The following is a 20811-nucleotide window of genomic DNA, read 5'->3' as shown; positions in this document are numbered from 1 at the left end:
TAAGAAAAATAAATGTTATTTAGACTGTAAGCTCTTTGGGGGGAAAGCTGGATTTTTAAGTGATCTGCCTGTGTTCACAGAACTGGACAGATCAGATGAGCTCGAGGTACAACACCTATGAGTAATAGTGTTTGGCCACAATTAAGTCTTTTTATCCCTGGGAAGCTTGATCCCCCCCCCCCCCCCCCACGTATATAAGTTAACTTTTCATATCCATGTTTAGAACAAGCTGAACTGTATTTTTGGAAAACAAATATTACACATTGAAAATGTAACTTTTTTGTTGTTGCTGCTGGTTAATATTTTAACACTTAAAAAAAATTAATGTCATAGAATCACAAGAATGGATTGAGTGGGAAGAGAGCTTAAAGATCACAGAATTACAGAACAGGCCAAGTTGGAAGGGAGCCCGCAGCACCATCGAGCCCGTTTAGTCCCACCCATGGGCGGGGACACCTTTAGACAGTAAGTGAGATGTAATTAATCGCGTAATTTATGTATTTTTAGATGTGCCTCAGTGTTCGCTCAGAGGCCATTTTGCCGCCGGAACCGCGCGCGCCACCTCCCGCCCGGCGGGGCGGCACCGCCGCCATCGGCCCTCACGGCGGGGGCGGGGCGGGGCCTCGGCAGGGGCGGGGCGAGGGCGGGCCCGGCCATGGAGGGGCGGAGTGTGGCCGGAGCGGCCCGGGCCTTGGCAGGGGCGGGGCGGGGCCGGGCCATGGCGGGGCCGGGCCGGGCCATGGCGGGGCCGGGCCGGGCCATATCAGGGGGCGGAGCGGAGCCGGGCCTTGGCGATGGCGGCGGCCGGAGCGGTGTCGCTGTGCTCGGCCCGCCTGGAGAGCGTGCGGGCGCTGTCGGGGCAGCTCCGGGAGGCGCGGCGCAGGTAGCGGGGGGGGCGCGGCGGCGCCGGCAGAGGGTCCCCGGCCCGGCCCGGCCCGGCCCGGCCCTGCGCGCAGCCGGGAAAGGGGCGCTCGGTGCCCGCTGGCCCCTCCGCCGCGGAGCACCCGCACAGCCCCGGCTGCCCCCGGGCCGGGCCGAGCGCTCGCACGGCCTGCTCCGACCGCCCGCTCCTGTCTTGGGCGGGCGGGGCCGAACCGGGCCAGCTCCGTGCGATAGCCCAGCACGTGTGCAGGCTGATGGGAAGGAAACTGCAGCGGACTGAGCGTTTTGCCTTTTCAGAACAGTGCCCGTGTCTAAGAGCTCCCAGCTCACGGTTCTGCTCGATGGGGGAAACATTTCTGTGTGTTTGGGACGCCCGGGGGCTCCTCTACCAGAAACACGTGTCCCACGGGGACGCGGTGCCCCAGCCACGGAGCAGTGTCTTGGCATGTCAGGGAGCGGCAGGAGCTGCACCACTTCCTGCGAGTTGGAAGGTTCAGGTTCCACGAATGTATTTTCTTATGTCCTGAAACAAAACCAAATTCCAAACCTTCTTTCTGGTGATGTAAGCTCCACTGTTTTCTTCATGGCTGAAGGCCAGCTCTGTTTTTGATCTTTGTTGTGCCACTTTGATATTTCCCCCCCAGTATTGCACCGCTGCAAAATGTAGTTACTCCCCCCGCCCCTCCATAGCCCTCTGTGACGCTGTGGTGGGGTTTTTAATGTTTTAATGTAGGTGGAGAATGTGTGAGTGTGTTGCTCTTGGTCAACTCTGAGGCTGCAGAATGAAATACACACTCCCTGGGGATCTGCAATCTAATGTTGTAGTAATTTAGGGATATTAATTTGCACTGTTTTGTGTTTTCCAGCACGAGTGCTCTCCCTTCTGTGTAAGTTTCCTCCATGCCCTGACAGCCCTCAATGCTGGATGCACTGTGCTGGCAGTAAAATGTAGACAAACATAGCAGTGTCACTGTTGGAGCAAAAGGTCTTACAAGGGACTTAGAAAATGTGAACAGTGAGTAAAGACAAAGAGAGTGAGTTTTGTTCAGTCCAGGAAAGAAAACACGACAGCAGCAGAGGTGGGAGATGCTGTCTCCAGACGTGTCAAAGGGATTATGGATAGGATGTGCATGGACATGGTGGAGTTGGCAGTGTTTGGTTAATGTTGGACTCGATCTTAAGGGTCTTTTCCAACCTCAGTGATTCTGTGGTTTGATTTATGGATGTGATCACTTATGAAAGAGGAGGTAGAATTTCTAATTCTGTGTTTAGACATTTGAGTGAGCAGCAGAACACAGGTAATACTGTATAATATACAAGTGTTTGATCAAGAAGGTCTTAAATTCTTCTTCAGGGAGAGTTTTCTGTGTGAGCATTTTATTTGATACTACTTTACATTTTATCTCATTTCACTTTCTTCTGTTTGATCTTGAGTACACAACAAGTCTCTTGAAGGTTCAGGGAGGCTACATCTGGATTTCCTTTGCTGACCCTGGTCAGAAGGATTGGATGAGCAAATTGATTGAACTTCCTTTAGCAATGCCATGAACTCAGGTGTGGCTCCTCTTCACCAGCAGGTGATATCAGAGATAGCAATGTGTGTCATGTGTTTAACTCATCTCCATTCAAGCTGATCATCCTTGTGGGTGCCTTCCAACTCAGGATGTTCATGATTCTGTGATCTAATGTGGGACACCTGAACTGTGTTAATTAATTAGAGCATCTTCTCTTAAAGCAACATGCAGTGTCATGTATAAACAAGGCAGCCCTGTGCACTGGGGAGACTTTTTCCTTTTCCATAAGATTCCAAAGATCTGCTGAAAAGTCATGGGGAAATACTAAGGGAACAAAACTCTCCTACAACCTCTTTTCTGAAAAGGCTGGTGGGAGGATTGTGTGATGTCTTTTGCTCCTACTTGAAAGACTTTGTATACTGTGCATAGTTAAAGATTGTTGCAGAAACATCTTTGGGTTTACAGTAGGAAGTGTCATTGCCAGAGGCTTTTGGGCAGCAGGGCATTTTTCCTCCTTTTCACCGCAAATTTATTTCTTTCAGAGAAGTGGCAGAAGAAGGTGTATTTCGAGACCTCCTGGAAATCCTGACCAGTGCCTCCCGTGCCATTGAGCAGAGCTGCAGGGACTCCTGTGGGCTGGCAGATGTGGACACCTGCCTGCTGCTCGTGGCTGAGTGCTTCAGGTGCCTGAGGAATGCCTGTGTGCAGTGTGCCAGGAACCAGCACCTCCTGAGGTACAGTCAGCAGCTGGTTTAGCCCACGAAAAATTATCACCACCTGATGTTTGTGTGCTTTCATACAGAGATTATTGTTTTACTCTACTGTGTTGGTTGATTTATTAACTGGCATTTTCTGATTGATGCAGTCACTTGAAATCAAATATGCAAGAAACAAAAACAGCTGAGCTATTTGTAGGTCAGAGTTTGGGGCTCTGCTGAATAATGGAACAACCGTCTGGGTCCTTCATACAAGTTGATGATGCAAATGCTATAAGCCTGTTGGAAACCTGACTGTATAAATACCCATTTTTTTCTCTTTCTTCAATTTTTTGGATAACATAATGAATGAGTAAATAGTCATAATTATCAGTTACAGAAGTAGTATGTCTTTTAAGGTACATTTAGATCTGTCTGGCCCTCATGGCAAAGGAAAGCGTGTAGAACTTGTGCATATTAACCCTGATACATGCCCAGGCAAACTGATATTAATGGAGGAAAAGTCAATCTGGCTCCTTAAGTTATTTAGCCTCTCTTATTTTTGCCTGTGTCTCTTGCAGCATTGAAGGGATGCTTGGGACACAACGAGCTGTAGTAAGTGAAAACCTGGTAGTCTGGCTGCTGTTTTTTAAAAACCCAACAAAACAGCAACACTCTCCCTGCCCCAATCCTGCCCAAGAACCTCAAACCAACTGACCAAAAAAAAAAAAAAAACCCAAAGGCCTGTTACAAGTTTCTTGTGGGTCACAAAGACTTACTGTGGAGTACACTCTGCAAATTTGGCCTATTGGGACTTGTCACATTTGATTTATTGAACTAAATGTCATTTTGCCCTGGGACCAAGTCGTAGCTTCTGTGCTGGGGCAGAGTTTTGTTAATGTCACAAAAGCTGCAACTCAGACCATTCTGAGATGGCACCTATGATTTTCCTCCTCACTGGAGGAAGGATAAATGGTTACTTGACCTTCTCTGCTTCCCTCTGAGAGTTGTGTAAGGTTCCCTTGGAGCTGGCCCCCTTGGTTTTTGATGGTGTCACAAACTGCTTTGTTGGCATTGAAAATCCTCCAAGTTTATTACAGAGTAATGGACGTGACTCTTTCCCTGGATGCTTTTACACAAGTAAAGCTGTTCAAATTACAGGAATAATTTGCTAACTTTTAACATCCGATTAGAAGAATAGCAAAAAGAGAGGAAAGGGTACTTAGCTCTGAAGGTACTGTGTCCAGAATTGTTAGAATGCAGGCTGATGCTGTAAGCCCCTTTGATTTGCTTCTGATGGCAATAATGTGGCTGCTGATAGGCAGTAAAGTAGGAGAAACTGGTTTTTATTTTGGAGATCCTGAAGAGGCTAAAGGTTTGCTGTCAACTTTGGTGAAAAGCCTTTTAATTTTATTCAAGTGTATTTTATATCAAGCAAATTATTATTTTTTTTCCTCAATTTAATAATAGGAACTTGGGTCTCATCTCCACATCTGTCCATTTGATCAAATTGCTTCATGGAATGCAAGTCAAAGAAGAATTGTTATTGCCTGGTAAGGCCTGGGATTTTTTTAAAGGTATAGCCTGCACTGTATTTTTTTGTGTGGGAGGTGCAATGTCCCTTTACTGCTGTGTTTGTTTGATAAAGGTGAATTGTTTCTTTAGTTGTAGTTAAGAATCAGGGGGGAGTCTCTCTTCCATTGCTTGAAAAAAATCTTGGCCTCATGTCTAGTCCAGTTGTATTTTTCATGAACTGTTCCCTATAGATTGTTAAAGATATGTGGAAACTCTGAAATGAACCAGGATATCTGGATTGCAAAAATGAAAAGCTCCTGTAGTACCTCCCTTCAAAACATGTTCTGCCATTTTACTGTCTTTTATTCCATGTGCAAATGTAGTGAAATGATTTTTTTTTTTTTGATGATACTTGAAATAACTTGTCTGATTCCAGGAAGCAGATTGCAGCTGTGACTTTTTAAAAATGATTTTTAAATTTTCCTTGCTGGCCAGTCAGGATGATACCTGCCAAGAATTAGGTGCTGATTTGAGTAGTGTTCATGTTTCCTTAGTGGGTCAATTTTTTCTTTCTATGCAGTGAAGGGAAAATGTGACTCCAGAGCCCTTCCTCCCTAGTGGTAGTTATTGCTACTGATTTCTCCCAAACTCATTTCACTGGATTAAGGCATTTTCAGGGAGTGATGAGGAACATCTGGTTTGTCTCTCTACTTTCATTTCTTTTCATTCCCATTCCTTGGATGAGGTTTTCCCTGGCTTTTGTATCATTGTGTGGAAGCAAGTGGAACAACTGTCCTAGTCCCTGCCCCTCAAACACCTTTGTGAAGCTGGGGGGAGCAGTGAGGTCCAGAACACTGGGCTTTCTTTTGCTGCTCAGTTTGGCTCAAAGCGAAGCCTTGGAGGCACGTGAGGGTTTGTGCTTAAGCCAAGGTCACTCCTGCACCCGTTGCTGCCAGGGAAGGAGCAGTGGTGCCAGCATGGCCCTTCAGGGTGGGAGGGCCAGAACTGTAAGCCCCGTGGGTGACAAAAAGAGGGCTTGCTCGGGGGCCAAGAAGGGAGGAACTGATGGCACCCAGGAGTGACTTTGAAGCCATGTCACAGGGAGGACTGGGAACCCCTCTATAGACCAGTGAGATAAAAGGAAAAGTGTTGGGAGCTGAAATGCTGCTTTTGTCCAGCCTGACACTGTCCCTGCCGAGGCCTTGGACAGCAGAGGGTTCCCAAAGCTGTCCTGGAGAGGTGGGCTCGGAGGGGCTGCCCAGCAGCTGCAGGAGAGGGAGGAGGATGTGCCCCTTGTTGGGTACAGACGTGGCCTGAGGTTTCCCCCATAGTCTCATTGCTGCTGTCCCTTCCTTTGTCCCCTCCTTGCTGGACTGTCACACATGTGTGCTGGTCTCTGCTCTCGGGGCTGAAGAACCAGCAGGGAATCTTGCTGAGGGAAAAAAAAAGGAGGGATGGAACCCAGTAATTTGGTTATCTGCTTCAGGTTCCTTTTCCTAACCGCAGGCTGGTGCACCATCTGTTTGTCACCATGAACACAAGGGTGGCATTGACCAGACAGTTTCTAACAGTGTTTCAGTCAGAGTTGTTCTGGGACTGTTACTCGATGTAGCCATTCAGCAAACACATTAGAGTTGGAACTAAAGTTTGCTGTATTGCCCCAGGATAGGTGGCTCATGTGATACTGTTGGGGAACTCAGTGAAGAGCATGGCTTATGTATTCCCTGTGTCTCAGCACAACAGCACAAAAATTCTAGACAAGCAAGTGTTGCTAATTCCTTGCTGAGTGATCTGATGAACTTTGTTCTAAGTGGAAATGAAGCTGGTGCCTGGAGCAGCAGCTCCTGCTGCAGGGGGTACCTGGGAAGGGAGCAGTTCAATTTGACTGTGGATTATTAGTCGTGGTGTCAGAAGCGAAGCAAATCACTCAATTGGGCTTGGATAGCACTGCTGAAACAAAAGAAACCCATGAAATCAGTAAATGGTACTGGGTTTATTAACTGTAATTCTGCTTCGTGATTCCCCTCGTGTTTCATGTAGGGAATCAGGTCATGGGGCTGGAGTAGCATGTGTATCTTGTTCTAGCAGATAATTAGGTGTAAAGTGGAATATTTCAAGGTGTTCACTTGGATATGTGTCCTGTTTCCTCCCTCAGATGGCTGCTTGGACTGGGTGATCCCTCTTGGTGCCTGTTTATGTCCTTAGGTTTTTTAAAGTACCTTCATGTTGCTTCCACAGCAACAAAATAAAAGAAAGAGGCAATGCTGTACTGCAGAGTGAACAGCACTAAACAGTGTTTCAGACCTTGTTCCTGTGAAAAATTCCCGGAGCAAATCATTGTAGGCTGAGTAAATTTGAGGTTCCAGCATTATTGTATTTATGAAGATGAGATTGAAAATTCTTCCTGCAGACTGAAAAATTGGTTTAACCTGATCTGTGGTATGTTTGCACTCTTATCCACTGGTAAGTCTGAGTGGTGGGGTAATTTTTGTAGGAAAGTTCAGTGTAGTACAATTTGAAATGGGTAAAACCTGAAATGAAATAAAGTATATATTCTGTGGCCACTACTGTGACCAGTGTGGTGGTTCTAAGGGAGAGGATGTGATCAAAGCAGCCAAAAAGGAGGTGTTGTGCTAAGTAGCATGACTAAAAACTGTTGCTAATAGTTATTCAATTAAATCCAGAATCCTTTACATCTTCTCTGCTAGGAGAAATACTTTTAAAATAGTGTATCTTAGGCCTAGGTGTTATATACATGGTTAATTGGGCTGCTCACTTCAGTATATTTACTGAAACAACCCTACTGTGAGTTTTCAGCATATATCTTTCTTTTTTCTTTTTAATGGTACCAAAAAAAAAATCCTGTGTGCTTGTAATGTACTTGTCCCAGCCAATGAACAAAGCTTTTGTTTTGAGTGCAGGATAAGGCAGTGGGCCAGAAAACTTGAAGGTGAGTTGAAATGCCTGTCCTGAAATAGCTTTTTAAGGCTTCAGATAGGTTTAAAAATAAATAGTTAATTCTTACATATGGCATATAAGGGTTGTCCAATCCCACCTGCAAGCCAGCTGTCCCTGTAATAATATTCTCCTTTCTTTTCCATACTTACATTAAAAAAAAAAAAACCAGCATTTTTAGGCCTTTCCTGTGAGGTGTTGCTGCAGTTAGCTGTTTGTCCCCACTCTTTCTCCCAGCTTACTTCCCAGTTAGTCTGAGTTGCATTCCACAGCCTCGTGTCTCTTCTCAGAATTGCTTACAGTACATAGCAGGAATCTGTCTGGAGCAAGTTTTTTACTACTTGGAGGAGGGACCCTGCTCTAAGGAGCTGCACAGTGAAGCCAACAGCTAGATGAGTGTGCAGAGAGTTCAGAGAATCATGGAATGGTTAGGGTTGGAACAGCCCTCCCAGCCCATGGATCCCCCCTGTGCCCCATCCCCACCTTGTCCCCAGCCCAGAGCACTGAGTGCCACGGCCAGGCCTTCCTGGGACACCTCCAGGGCTGGGCACTCCAAACCTCCCTGGGCAGCCCCTGCCAAGGCCTCACCACCCTTTCCAGGAGGAAATTCCTCCTCATGTCCAACCTGACCTCACCTGGCACAGCCTGAGGCTGTTTCCTCTCATCTTGTCCCCTTTTCCCTGGGAGCAGAGGTACTCAATTTTTTACTTTAAGTTGTAGGGAAAAATTGAACTCTCTGCAGAATATAGATTTAGTGGAATTTTCACATTAATTCTTTTAATTAAAAAAAGAAAAGTCTCATTGTAACAACCTTTTTTTTTTTTTTCCTGCTCTGGGTACAAAAGCAAAAAGCACTTGCCAGAGGAGCAGCTGATGAAGCTGCCAGATGAACTTTATCTGAACTTAAAGCAGACTCACATCTCTTAAGAGCTAAGAAGTAGTTCAGTATGTTTGGGATTGCAGCAGACATAGGAAATATCCTTGTCAGAAGCCCAAGTAGAAAATCTCCTTCACTTCATTGCATGTGTCTCGCGGGGTTAGGTTTGTTTCTTTTTTTCCTTTTTGCTAGGGCAAATCCTAAGCTTTCCAGCAGAACTTTGGGAAGGTACATTGAGGTTTGTCAAGATGATGGATCTTTAAATTCTAGAGTGAGAGAACTGGATTTAGGATTCATCTCTGAAATCTGGAAAAAAAAAAGATAGTTGCAAGCAAAGGCATATGTGTTTTGCAGCAAGCTTACGTTCTATAGGCATGTCCCATTTGATCCTCTCATTTATTCCCACTCCAGCTTGGACAGGAGGAGCTTTAATCTTTTTGTTTGTAAATAGATCTTCTCAAACCTTTCACCACCTCAAAATACTGCCGATGCTGAGGAATGTGCCTTGAATTCCAACGTAATTGCTTAAAAAACGATTCATCTGCCAAAATACTTTCCTGCCCTCTCCTATGAAAAGGCACTGAGTGCCTGATGGCTGCCCTGCCTGAGACAATTTGTTGTGCAAGTTCTCTGAATGAGGTGATTGTCCTCTCTGAGCAGAACTGAGCTCTCAGTGTGTGCCTGGGAGGTGCTCTGAGCGTGGCTCCAGCATTCCAAACTTCCAGGCTCCTGGGGATGCAGAGCTTGTGTTGAATCAGGTAGCACAGGTGTTGGTGTTATTGTGCTGTGCTGATGCCGTGGCCCTGAAGTTTTTGGGAGTTTTAAGCAATCAGGGTAAGCTGCCTCAAAATGTGTTATAATGGGGGAATCCCATGTGTTCATGGCACGGGCACTGCTGGGGATCTCAGCCAAAACCCGTGCCCAGGTGTGCTGGCAGTTAGAGCAAGGTTTGGGGTGTTCACTGCTCTGAATGCTACAAAGCCCAGGAACTTTGGCTAAATTGTAGTGGATAATAAGCTGGAATCCTTAAGCAGGAATTTGACTTGGCTTCCAATGTTCTGCAAAGTGTTCAGGTGTAGTTAAACAGCTACAGATACTCTCTTCAGAACAGAACTTAAAGCATTCCTTTAAAACAGTGCTGAAAGATGACCCCGTGTAAATGTTTTAATACTGTGCTTATTATAGTAACTTGAGCATTTTCTGGTAGGATGTTCAGCAACATGAATATCAGGTGTCTAACACCTGTTCCTGCTTCCTTTCTTGAGGGAGGATGTGTGGGAAAATATGGAATATCTGGTTTGAAACATTTTTCAAGGACTGCAGATGTCATGTTCTTACAAGGGAGCTATAGAAAATGTGTCTTGCTTTGAGCCTTTTTTCCTCCCACCTTTTTTCCCCTGCCCTTTTTTTCTCCCTCAGGCCTTTTTCCTCCCACCTTTTTTTCCTTACCTTTTTTCCTCTTGCCTTTTTCTTCCTGCCTTTTTTCCTCCTTACCTTTTGTCCTCCTGCCATTTTTCCTCTCTCCCTTTTTCCCCCTTTTTCCCCCTCTCCTCCTTTTTTAACTCTTCTCTTTTTTTCTATCTCCTTTCCTGCTGCCTCTTTTCTCTCTGCCCACCAGGAGCATTAGTAATCCCTTGGGAATCCCTTGGGAATCCCTTGTGTTTGGCCTCAGTCTGTGGTGTTTAAATGCTCTGACTGGTTTGATCAGCTCTCATGCATATTTTTGTTTTAGTTAATGAAAACCCAGTTACCCCAGACCTTGGTACTTATGGGTTGCTCCTTGTCTAGGAAGCAAATGCCTTGGGAAGTACATTTTAGTCTATCAGTGCAGAAGAGACAGCACTGAGTAACCTTGGAATTCAAAGCTTTGTCCAAATAAAAATATCACTCCTTTATAGACATTAAAAATAAAAAAAAATAACACGGGGTTGTGTGTGTGCTTCAGCAGTAAGATCTAAGGGACCTAGGCCTATATATAGGTTCCAGAGATTACATTTCTTGCAAAAGCCAGATGGGATGGAAGCATTTCATCTTTGATGAAGTAACAAGACCTCTCCTGAGGTCTGCAGGAGAACATCCCAGGGTTGAGCAAAGAAGGATACTTGATTTCTTTATAAGCTTTTGAAGGTGAAGACATGCTGTGTTTCAAAAGCCACTGAACTGTAAACTGTAGGAGTTCATGTAGCACTAGAAAATCACGTTGAAGTTTCGTTATGAGAGATCCCTGAAAATGGATGGGAAGAGGAGATAAGATTCTCAGCAGCTGCACTGGGTACCTTCTCCCTTCTAAAAAGTTGTTAATTCAAAGTCATTGTCCAAGATTTACAGAAAAGGAGATGTTTAATCAAATGTTTTTGTTTTGCTCAATAAGAATCTGAGTAAAACAGGGTTGAATTGTTATATTTGCAAGAGTATTCCTGAAAGCAAAAATGGATGAATACCAGTGAAGTGGTTGCAATGATTTCTACTTCTTTAAGAGAGGCTGGGAGAAATAAAGCTTCGGTTCTGTCATGGCTCAGTGAGACAAACCAGAAGATGTTCCTTTGCTCTGACCTTTTCCCAGTTCTGCACTGAACCACTGGCAGATTGGAATTGCCATGGAAAACTGAGACTAACTTGGAAGGTACAGAAGGGCAGGGAAAGGAGGTGGTCTCAGACCTGCCAAACCAGGCTGAACTGGTTTTCCTGTATTGTTTCTTAAATGGGCAGCCACGTGTCCCTAACCGTTTACAGTTTCTTGTCAACATTTATCTGTTTATTTGTTTTCTTCCCCTAGAAGGCAGTGGCAACAGCAGCACTCTTACTTTTGGTCCCCTTAAAAACACTACCTTCCTACCAGTAGGAAAATGAGCTAGAAGTAAATACTTGGACCTTTTCGGAGTGCACTGGAGTGGTACCTTTGCAGAATGAGTTAGATGGAAATTCTGGATATTTAAGGCTTAATTAGTTTGAAAATCTGAGCATTTATGGCTTATCTACTAACATCAGAGTCTAACTATTTTTCCCCCCTTTTTGATACTTTTGTGTGTACCTTATCCTTTGAAATGCCTGGTCATTCAGCAATGTATTTTAAATGAACAGGAAGGAGAAACAGAGTGGTCAGTTATGGGACCTGAATGTTCTTTATATGAATGCCAATATCGACCAAAGGAGTCACTCTCTTATCTTTGGTGCTTGTCTTTTATGTATTGTCCAGTAACTTTCATTCTCCTATTTTATTCTTTAAAAAAATTGCATTTTACTGTCTCTGCTTTTTGTAGTACTTTAATCCTGTTGCACTGAATGGTTACATTTCCAAATCACCACTAGTGATATAAAAAATAAATATTTTAAAGCATGCCTGGAAGGTGTGATGGGACACACTTTGTAGATTTTGACTGGACAGACATCATAGCAGAGCAAATATTCAGAGCTCACCCAATGCATTTGGGAAACCATTCCTGAGATTTATTGTCTGTGGGCTGGGGTCTGTAGCTCTCTGAACACGTGTCTTCACACAAGCTTTGTTATATGGATTTGGAGAAGGTGTGACTTCTGAATTTTGTCCTGGAGACTCTCATACACAATGGCTGCTAAATTTAAACCAACAGGATTAAGGAAGGAAAGTTCATCCTTCCTCTCTTCCCACATCAGTGCCTCCTATATTTATCTCTGGAGGAGAAGGCATACTGTTTGTTGGGGATTGTGTCTGTGATTGTTTTGTTTCTGAGAGTCTACTGTAAATTCTTGTGCTGCAGATTTTTTGGTATGAGTCACATTAGGTGCTGATTTATGTGGAATGAGTGAGTGGTTATAAAACTTGAATCACTTTACCTGTCCTAGAGGCCGATCATGGGTGACATTTGTCAGTTTAGGTTCATACTGGCTTTTCTTTTGAGGGAGGGGAGGTGGGAGAGGGCAGTTCCCAGATGGACCCACAGTGTGTGGGGTTGATTCCCCAACAGCAGCGTGAAAGGAGCATGCCTCAGCTGCTTGGAAATAAAGAGGGTTTAAACATCTGCACTTCCATTTATTTTTTTGTGTTTGGGGTTTCCTTTTGCTTACTGCTAGCATCATTAAAACTACTTGTGTATTACAGCTTAAAGAGACCAGATGCTAATTTAAACAGACTTTTTTTAGCCATAGGAATAAGGGACATAGGAATAAGAGTTGCCAGTTTCCTATGTGTGATCTTTGCTTTGTCTGTTAGGCTTTTTGTATGGGGGATTGGTGCCAACACTTTGCTGCCACTGTTAAAGTAAAAACTATAATTACATTGTCAAAATAATATTTATAGTATTTTCGGGGAATAATTGTGGGAGTGTGACGAATATATTATACTCATCAAACTTTTATGTAAACATAAGCATGAGTTTTTTATTTGAGTTATTGGTGTTGTTTTTGGCCTTTGTGTTTTTCCAATCTGTAAAAATAATATTGGGATTTTCATGGTCTCTGTAGCATTTGCAGAGTGTGTGCCCTAACAATCAGTTGATACACTATCTGGTAGGAGTAAACTGCTAGTTGCACTTGTATTGGGATTTTGGTTTCATGTTTCCATAGCTTAAGAAAATCCTCTGTTTTTTTGAGTTTTGCAATCCCCTAATTACTATAGCTCAGAGCATTTTACTACTTTTACCAGACAGGAAGGTTTTAAGTAATTGGTTTGTTCTTTTGTACCATTAGGGGTTGTTCAGTTGGGGTGAGGTCTTTTTGTTCCTTTGTTTAGCTCTTTTTGTTTTAATGTATTGGTTTCTTTAGACAAGTCTGAGCTGCTCTTAGAAGTGAGTGTGAGCAGCAGCCAGCAAGGTCTCTGGTGGGGGGGAGCAGCAGGATTTGTGGCTGCAGGCAGTTCCCCTGGCTGGTCCCTGGTGCAGGCAGGATTGGGGCTGGGCAGGGGGAGGTACCCGGGGCACAACTGCTCCAGTCCTGCCCTGCTCTGCACTTCTAAATGTACAGCTGCCCTCTCTCTGCTGGGTTTTGGTGGATACTGCCACAGCTTTTTTTGAACTGTTTTCAGAACACCTAGGGCAAGGGTTACGGCCATAGGAGGGAGAGTGGGGCTTCCAACTTCCAGCAGGGCTTGGATCATCGTTGCACAGGCTCTGGTGTGGAAATGCAGTAAACTCTGGTTTGCTGTGTTTTATCCTTTATTAGTCTCTCTCATTTTAAAACCTTTTCCTAGATCTAAATGTCCTGTGTTTGAATCCTGTGGTTCTTGGTAGTGCTTTTTTCCTTCTGTGGGCTCGATCCTCTGCCTGAGTCCTGTTGTTTCTGCAGTGACTGACTGATTTAGGATCATAGAATCACAGAATGGCCTGGGCTGGAAGAGACCTTGGAGTTCATCGACTTCCAACCCTCTGCCATGGGCAGGGGCACCTTCCACTAGCCCAGGTTGCTCCAAGCCCTGTCTAAGCTTGGACACTTGGACACTTCCAGGGACGGGGCAGCCACAGCTTCTCTGGGCAACCTGTGCCAGGGCCTCCCCACCCTCCCAGGGGAGAATTTCTTCCTAATATCTAATCTAAACCTACTCTGTCAGCTTGAAGCCCTTCTCCTTGTCCTGTCTCTCTCCATTTAAGCTGTGCTGAGCTGAATTATTTCATTTACTGTGGACTGTGAGTATAAAAATGTTTTATTTCAACACCTTGTTGAGCTACAGTTTGAACTACAGACCAGATCTTGCCTGATGATGTTCACCTGCCAGGTACTGATGGCATGGGTGGCACTGGGAGCAGACTTTGAAACAGTGACTAGAGAGCTGCTGCTTTCTAACAGTTTGGTGTTGTGCTGATGATCCAAGGTGTCCTTCCCGTGGCACTCACTGATTGCTGTACTGGAAGGCAGAGGCAGTGGTGTGTCATTGTCAGTGTGAAGCATTTTGCTCCTTCTAGGAGAGAGACTAACCTGAGGAAATATCCCTAAGGCAGCACAATTAGCAGGCCAGTGGGCTGCCCTGTGGGCTCCCTGCTCCTTGCTGGTACAGCTTTTAGACAGTGTGTAGAGCTGGTTTGGTTTTATTCCTGCTCCTGCAATTTGGAGGCTTTCTAGTACAGCCTGCCAAGATGTTGCTGATTTATGCCACATGCATAGTGGTTTTCTAATGTGGACTGATATCCACTTGGAGCACAAAGGAAATAGGAGTTTGCTGATGTCTATTTAATTAGAATGGTTTCTGGTTACTTTGGTTGAGGCTTGAAATGAACAGTAATGCATATATTTCTGTGGATCTTTAAATACAGTGTTCTGTAAGCCCTTCCCTTCCTTCCTTGTTCTTTACTGTCCCCTACCCTACCAGCAAATAATGTCAGCAAGAGTGATAATGAGGCAGGTTTCTGATCTACATAAATATATGTGAATCAAACATTGCAGAAATATCTGTAGATTTAATATGGTTGCCATGTTTTCTCCAGCAGGGGCATCAGGATCTCAAGATAAAGGTGGGAAAAATGGGGCAAACCAACCTTTTAATTGCAGAGAACTTAGTAAAGACAGAACATCCTAAATACAATGCAGGGAGAAGGAGCTGAGCTGTTTTCATATGTACTGAGAGGAAATACCCCTTCTAAAGAGCCTTCCACCAAGGCCCGAGGGTGCTGTAGTTCTTCCTCCAGGGAAAGTGAAGATGGAAGGGGATGGAAAAAAGCTGGAGGAAGATCTGGGCAGAGAGAACAATGGGAGGCATCTGCTTGACTTTGGATAAACTGTTGCCTGTTGGGATAAAAATCCAAGGGGTTATAATTGTGTAGAAGTTCACCATGGCATTCTCTGAACCTTTTGATTATCATGGCCAAGGCACAACTTGCAGAGTCTCCAGTTACAGGAGCATTGTTCCAGTGGGAAAAGGGAGCTGTGTGACTGTGGCTTTCCAGACACAAGCTACAAGATTTATTTCCCATTCTGCAGCATCCTTTTTTGCTACCAGCTTTGGGCTTGGAGAGAAATGCCTTGTGCCTGTCATTACCTTCTGGTGATAATTTTAGGGAATATTGCCACGTTACATGATTTTTACCAAGAGACATCAAGTTCTTTCCCTTTCTTCCATCCTCTGGACAATACAGCACGTGTGATACAAAAGGGACCACAATATGGTAATGGGAAGAGGCAAACTGCCTTTATTGGTATCAAAAATAAGTAAAAATAAATGGTAATGCCCCAAAAGGTTGATGCTAAAATTGTTGCTGTATATTAATGTGGATATGCAACTGAAAATATTAAATGTAAGTATACTTGTCATTTTCTGTCCTTGCAAAAGGACCATGGTCCATCTATGAGGCAGATGCAGAATATAAATGCTACAAGGGAGGGGGGGAAGTCTGATACCCTTTCCACAGACTTACAGAAAGAGATCCTTTAGCTTTTTGAGGGAAAGTATAAACACTTAGGTGGAAATTTGGGGTTAAATGGAACAACATCCACAGTATGCCATCAAAAATAATTGGAGAAATTTGCTCATAATCTTGGTTAGTATTTTAAGTGTTAATAATTTCCTTTTTTCATTTTTTTTTTCAGACCTGTACAAGGTCTCATGAAGGAGTGTGTCATAGGGTCAGACACCACGAGTAATGCATAGTGGGTGGCCAGTCCTTCTTGTTATTTTTCTTGGTTTCCTGGCATGGTTTAAGCCCAGGTTGAGACTCCCCAGTACTTCAAACTTGCTGATTTTGCTACAACAGGGTCTTTCTTTAAAGAGACATTGTCTGTTAGATTTAGGCTCAGCTTTTAGGCTGATTCCAGAACAAGATTTTACATGCTAATGTGTGCAGGAAACTTATAAATGCAGTTCCAGGTCTGCAAGCACTTAGACGTGTTTTACTTCACATAGGAAACTAATCTCGGGCATGTGTTTCTGCTGCTTGTGGGGACGTAACACGAGTCCCATTTCATATGCCTTTAGATTTTAGTAGATAATTTATTAAAGAAATGAGCACACTTATGTTTACTTTCTAAAAATGAAATGATGCAATTAAAATACCAGGAGCTAAAGAAAATGGTCCTGTTACTGTATTTAATAAGCCTTGCTAATGCTGTTTGAATCAGAGTCACTGTGAACTTCATGTCCTCAGTGGTCTGTCAAACTGACTCTTTTCCTTCCTAGAAAATGCAGAAATAAATTTTTTTGAGTCTCCCGTTGTGAGACTTCGTTAGAACTTAATTTGCATCAGAGGCTAATTTGATGTGGGCTCTGATGGTTTCTTCCAGCTCTCTTCTGCTTCTCTCAACTGCACATTCCTGATAGCACAGTGGGGATCTCACTTGCCTTGGAGTCAAATGCTCCTGTTCAGTCAGAACACCGTGTTGATACTCTACCTAGACGTTTATCTTGCAAGAACAGAGAGGTTGTCCAGTCAGTGCATGGAATGTTCTGGTAATATTAGAGTTGGCACTTCTGGAGGGAAAGGAAAAAAAAATTAAGAGTCTGACTTTGTTTTGGAGGTGGAAGGGTTGAGGATTGGGAGCAGAAACTTATTAAACACAACATTGCTGGTATTCCACAGATGGTAAAAGTGGGTTCCTAGTCTGCACTGCAGCAAGTGCAGGAAGATCGAGGCGGAAATCACATCGGTAGCTAGACGTTCATTTTATTTACAGAAATAAAATACTGAGCACTGCTTTAATAACGTTAAATGACAGAGCCCATATATGTATTGGAGATTCAATTTGAGTAGTCTAGACAGACTGTTTTCCAAGGAAAATACATTTTCATCAGTATTTGTGGTATGATTCATGGTGGCGAAGAGGCAAATAACTCTTTTTATGACTGGAAGTTGCTTTAACTTGCAGCCACAAGGAAACAAGTCAATGACCGGATGGCAGTGGTGGAAACTCACATTTTGTAGTAATAGAGGTCTACACCTTCTGCTGAGCTGGAGGTTTTATTTTCCCAGGGGTGGCAGTGTATCACAGAGCATTCTGCCATTGTTTACAAACAACCAGAGGTGCTCTGGAGGGCACTGGCAGAGTGGGATGTGCTCCAGGTCCTTGTAAGCCTCAGTGCCTGCCCAGTGCAGAGGGGGCACTGCAGCTCTGCCCTTCCTGCGTGTTAGTGCTTAGCAGAGCATTAAATGACAGATGTAGGTTTGCAGGCCTTATGTTGCAGTCTGACCAGCGATGCTGTACAGCTTTGGTTGGATTTGTTTTTTATCTCTATTTGTTTTATAATTGCAGTAAAGGCTGAGGATCACAGCTATCGCTGTGCTGTCTGTCCCAAATAAAAAGAATGGAAATCTCTTAGGCCTGTTTTGAGCCTCTACAACTGCTGTCAAGGTGTTCCAAGGTGATCGGTGAGCAAGTTCAAGGGCTGCTGTTCCAGCCATGTGGAGCAGAAGGAAACAGTGTATTGTATTTCAAAATCCTAATGCTTAAACTCTTTGTCCTAAGAACTTCAGGGATTAAGTTTTCATCTTATATAAAATCGGATTCTGCAAATGACACTGTGTGAAATGATGTCTTTGTGGGGAGAAGGACACAGGTCAGGCCTGTGGGGATTCATGGAGTGGGTCCAGCAGAGGCTGGAGATGATTCAGGGACTGGAGCATCTCTGGGAGCAGCAAAGGCTGAGGGAGCTGGGGCTGTTCAGCCTCCAGAGCAGAGCCTGAGAGGGGCCCTCCCCAGGGTGTGCCAGGGGCTGCAGGGAGGGGGCAGAGGATGGACCAGGCTCTGCTGGGGGGGCCCAGCAATGGCACAGCAGGAACGGGCAGGAACTGATGCCCAGGAAGTTCCACCTGGACAGGAGGAAGAACTTCTTTGCTGGGCAGTGACCCAGCCCTGAAGAGAGACCAGAGAGGGTGTGGAGTCTCCTCACTGGGGATATTCCAGAACCCTCTGGACACAATCCTGTGCCGTGTGCTCTGGGCTGGCCCTGCCTGAGCAGGGAGGTGGGACCAGATGAGCCACTGTGGTCCCTTCCAGCCTGACCCATCCTGGGATTGTGTCCTTCAGACCATATAATATTATTGTTAAATGATACAATTTCAATCTAATAATTGAGAAGCATGCACTAGAGCCTGTTTCAGTTGTTGTGTCGTTATAAGGGACTGCAGGGAACAGAGGGAGCTGTGATGCTGAAGGTACTGACCTGCTGGAGTGCATTTAAACCATCCTCCTGCAGGGCACTGAGGATCAGCTGCCTCACCTTTTGCATGGGTGGCCTGGAGCGACTCTGAAAGATCAGTTTACGTGTAGACAAGCATTTAGGTACCAAAATTCATTACTAAAGAGTCAGTGTTTCCACTTGTACCCCTTACCCTGTTGTATAAAGAGGTTGTTTCTGCAGAACCTAGAGAAGTGTCCATAACCCATGGCAGGCTGGTTGAGAGGGCAAGGTGCACTCTGTGTGTTTGCATTTGCCAAAGAACACCCTTCTTTTGCAGCAATCATTGAAGTTGCACTGAGGGTGAAAATCTCTTCAGCTCTAGGGTCCATCTGCATATCAGAAGGTACATCTTAGTACATGTAATTTCCCAGTGGTTGACCATCAGGTTAAAAATAGTCCTGGTGACCACACACAGAGCAATCTTTTTTCAGTTAAAATGTAGCTGTGCCGATAGCTACAGAATTGTTGAAGTCAGTGTTTGATAATTGTTTTTAACTTCATAAAGATGTGTGCATTCTTCATGGGAAAAGTGAAATAGGCTTGTCCTTTTTTTTTCTTTTTCTTTCTTTTTTCCTCCCCTTTTCAGAAAGAACATTGAACAAATGGAAAAATGGAAGGCTGTCTTCATCAGCTTCTAGATTTTCTTGCTTTTGCTCTAAGGGCATGGAAAGGCCATGGAAGGAAATGGCCTTAAGTTGTGCCAGGAGACATTTAGGTTTGGTATCAGGGAAAACTTCTTCGTGGAAAGGGCTGTCAAGCATTGGAAAGGGCTTCCAGAGAAGTGGTGGAGTCACCATCCTTGGAAGTGTTCAGAAAACGTGAGGCTGTGGCACTTGAGGACCTGATTTAGTAGTGAAACATGATGGTGCTGGGTTGATGGTTGGACTTGATGATCTTCAAGGTCTTTTCCAAGCTTAATGATTTCAGGATTCTATGATTTTATGGCGATGAAGTTTTTGCAGAGGAGAAAAGCAGTGTCTGTACAATAAGAATGGTAACTTTAAAAGATCTGTGGTGTTTTTTCCCTGGTCTGTAGTAGTTTTTGGACAGACTAATCTCTAATGACCAAAGTGTAATTCATAGCTGGAAAAGATCAAGCAAATTCCATGGAAAGACTGGGTATAATCAACCAACCTCTTGTATTCGTGGGAGGCCTTTCTCCTCACAGTGTAGGTAAGGAATTCCCCAAAGGAAGCAATACCCTGTTCCTAGGATTTGCTGCCTTTTTGGTTTTCTTTTCCCCATAAAGTGTCCTCTGGTGTGCCTGTGCTTGTCCCTCAGCAAACTCCTGAGTCAGCAGGGTGGGAAGCAGATGGGCAGGAAAAGCAGAAGCACAGGGACAAGCAGGAAATAATGAAACACTGCAGATGTGCAGGGAGAGAATGGGCATCATCACAACTAGAGGGGAATAGGATTCAAAATGCATTATGGAGAAGACATACATACTTTGGGCTTAAACATATATATATATATATATACATGGAAGGACAAGTTACTATTCCCTAAGCCCCAGTGACCTCATTTTTGACTTGCTTTCTTGTTGTTCCCAAGGGAACGTATGCCCAGACTTCTGTAGGAAATCTGGCTGCCAGCTGGCACAACATCCTTCCAAGAGACCTAATTTTAGTTTTACAGAACCTGGCAATATCAGCCACCTCCATCTGTAATAGGCTGATATTTGTAATAGCTCTTAAACTGAGTTTAAACATTTAATTTGAAGTTTCTTTGCCAGCCTGTTAACAAGGGCCAGGCTATTGAGAGCTGTCAATAGGGCTAGCAAAAGTGTTTTAATTTTGTGAGGTCTGTGGGTTCATGTTTTTCTTTTTTGTGAATTTAGACCTTTTGGCTGCTCTAGGATATTAAACTGTGTGGTGAATTACCATCTTCCCATATTTAAATCTGTACTGAGAAGAGGCTAGAATAAATCCTTTGTTGTAAGAGCAGAAATCTGCCATATTAAATTCAGTGTTAAAATTGGAGGCAAAGTAACTTGGAGTGCTGGCTTTGATTTTTCTGGGATAGAAATTAGCAAGTATTGAGCACATCATCATATTCTTTAATGATTTGACCAGCTAAGCAGAATGTGATGTGAATAGCAAGGTACTGTCAATTCATTCTTGTCATCACTAGTTGCCAGTGTTTAATACCCAAACAAGTCCTGTGTATAATTCTAAAATACTTTGTAAAATTACTTGCATTAGAAGAGAAAATGCCAATATTTATGTACAGTAGCAGTGAAATACTGCACCTGAAGCTTTGTGGAGATGGTTCTGCACTGTGTGTCTGTAATACTGAAAT

At 44.1% G+C, this 20811-nt stretch overlaps 1 protein-coding gene across 3 annotated transcripts in view; it reads left to right on the top strand.

Annotated features, from left to right (window-relative positions):
* The first annotated feature begins 772 nt into the window (after positions 1-772).
* Positions 773-20811, top strand: part of ATXN10 (ataxin 10) — a 67281-nt gene continuing 47242 nt past the window's right edge. For 2 of the 3 annotated variants that reach the window (XM_051772553.1, XM_051772551.1), the window contains exons 1-3: positions 773-883; positions 2939-3130; positions 4562-4668. In XM_051772553.1, the coding sequence (XP_051628513.1) occupies positions 795-883; positions 2939-3130; positions 4562-4668 (388 nt within the window). In that variant the 5' untranslated portion in view covers positions 773-794. The remainder of the gene's footprint in view (positions 884-2938; positions 3131-4561; positions 4669-20811) is intronic. The other variant, XM_051772552.1, reaches the window with a different exon arrangement.

Source organism: Manacus candei, unplaced genomic scaffold (genome assembly GCF_025592945.1).
Source record: "Manacus candei isolate 608988 ecotype Guabito, Panama unplaced genomic scaffold, ASM2559294v1 h1tg000153l, whole genome shotgun sequence".
NCBI classification, from domain to species: domain Eukaryota; kingdom Metazoa; phylum Chordata; class Aves; order Passeriformes; family Pipridae; genus Manacus; species Manacus candei.
Note: the sequence above shows the minus strand (reverse complement) of the source record. Positions and strands in the feature narration are given on the sequence as shown.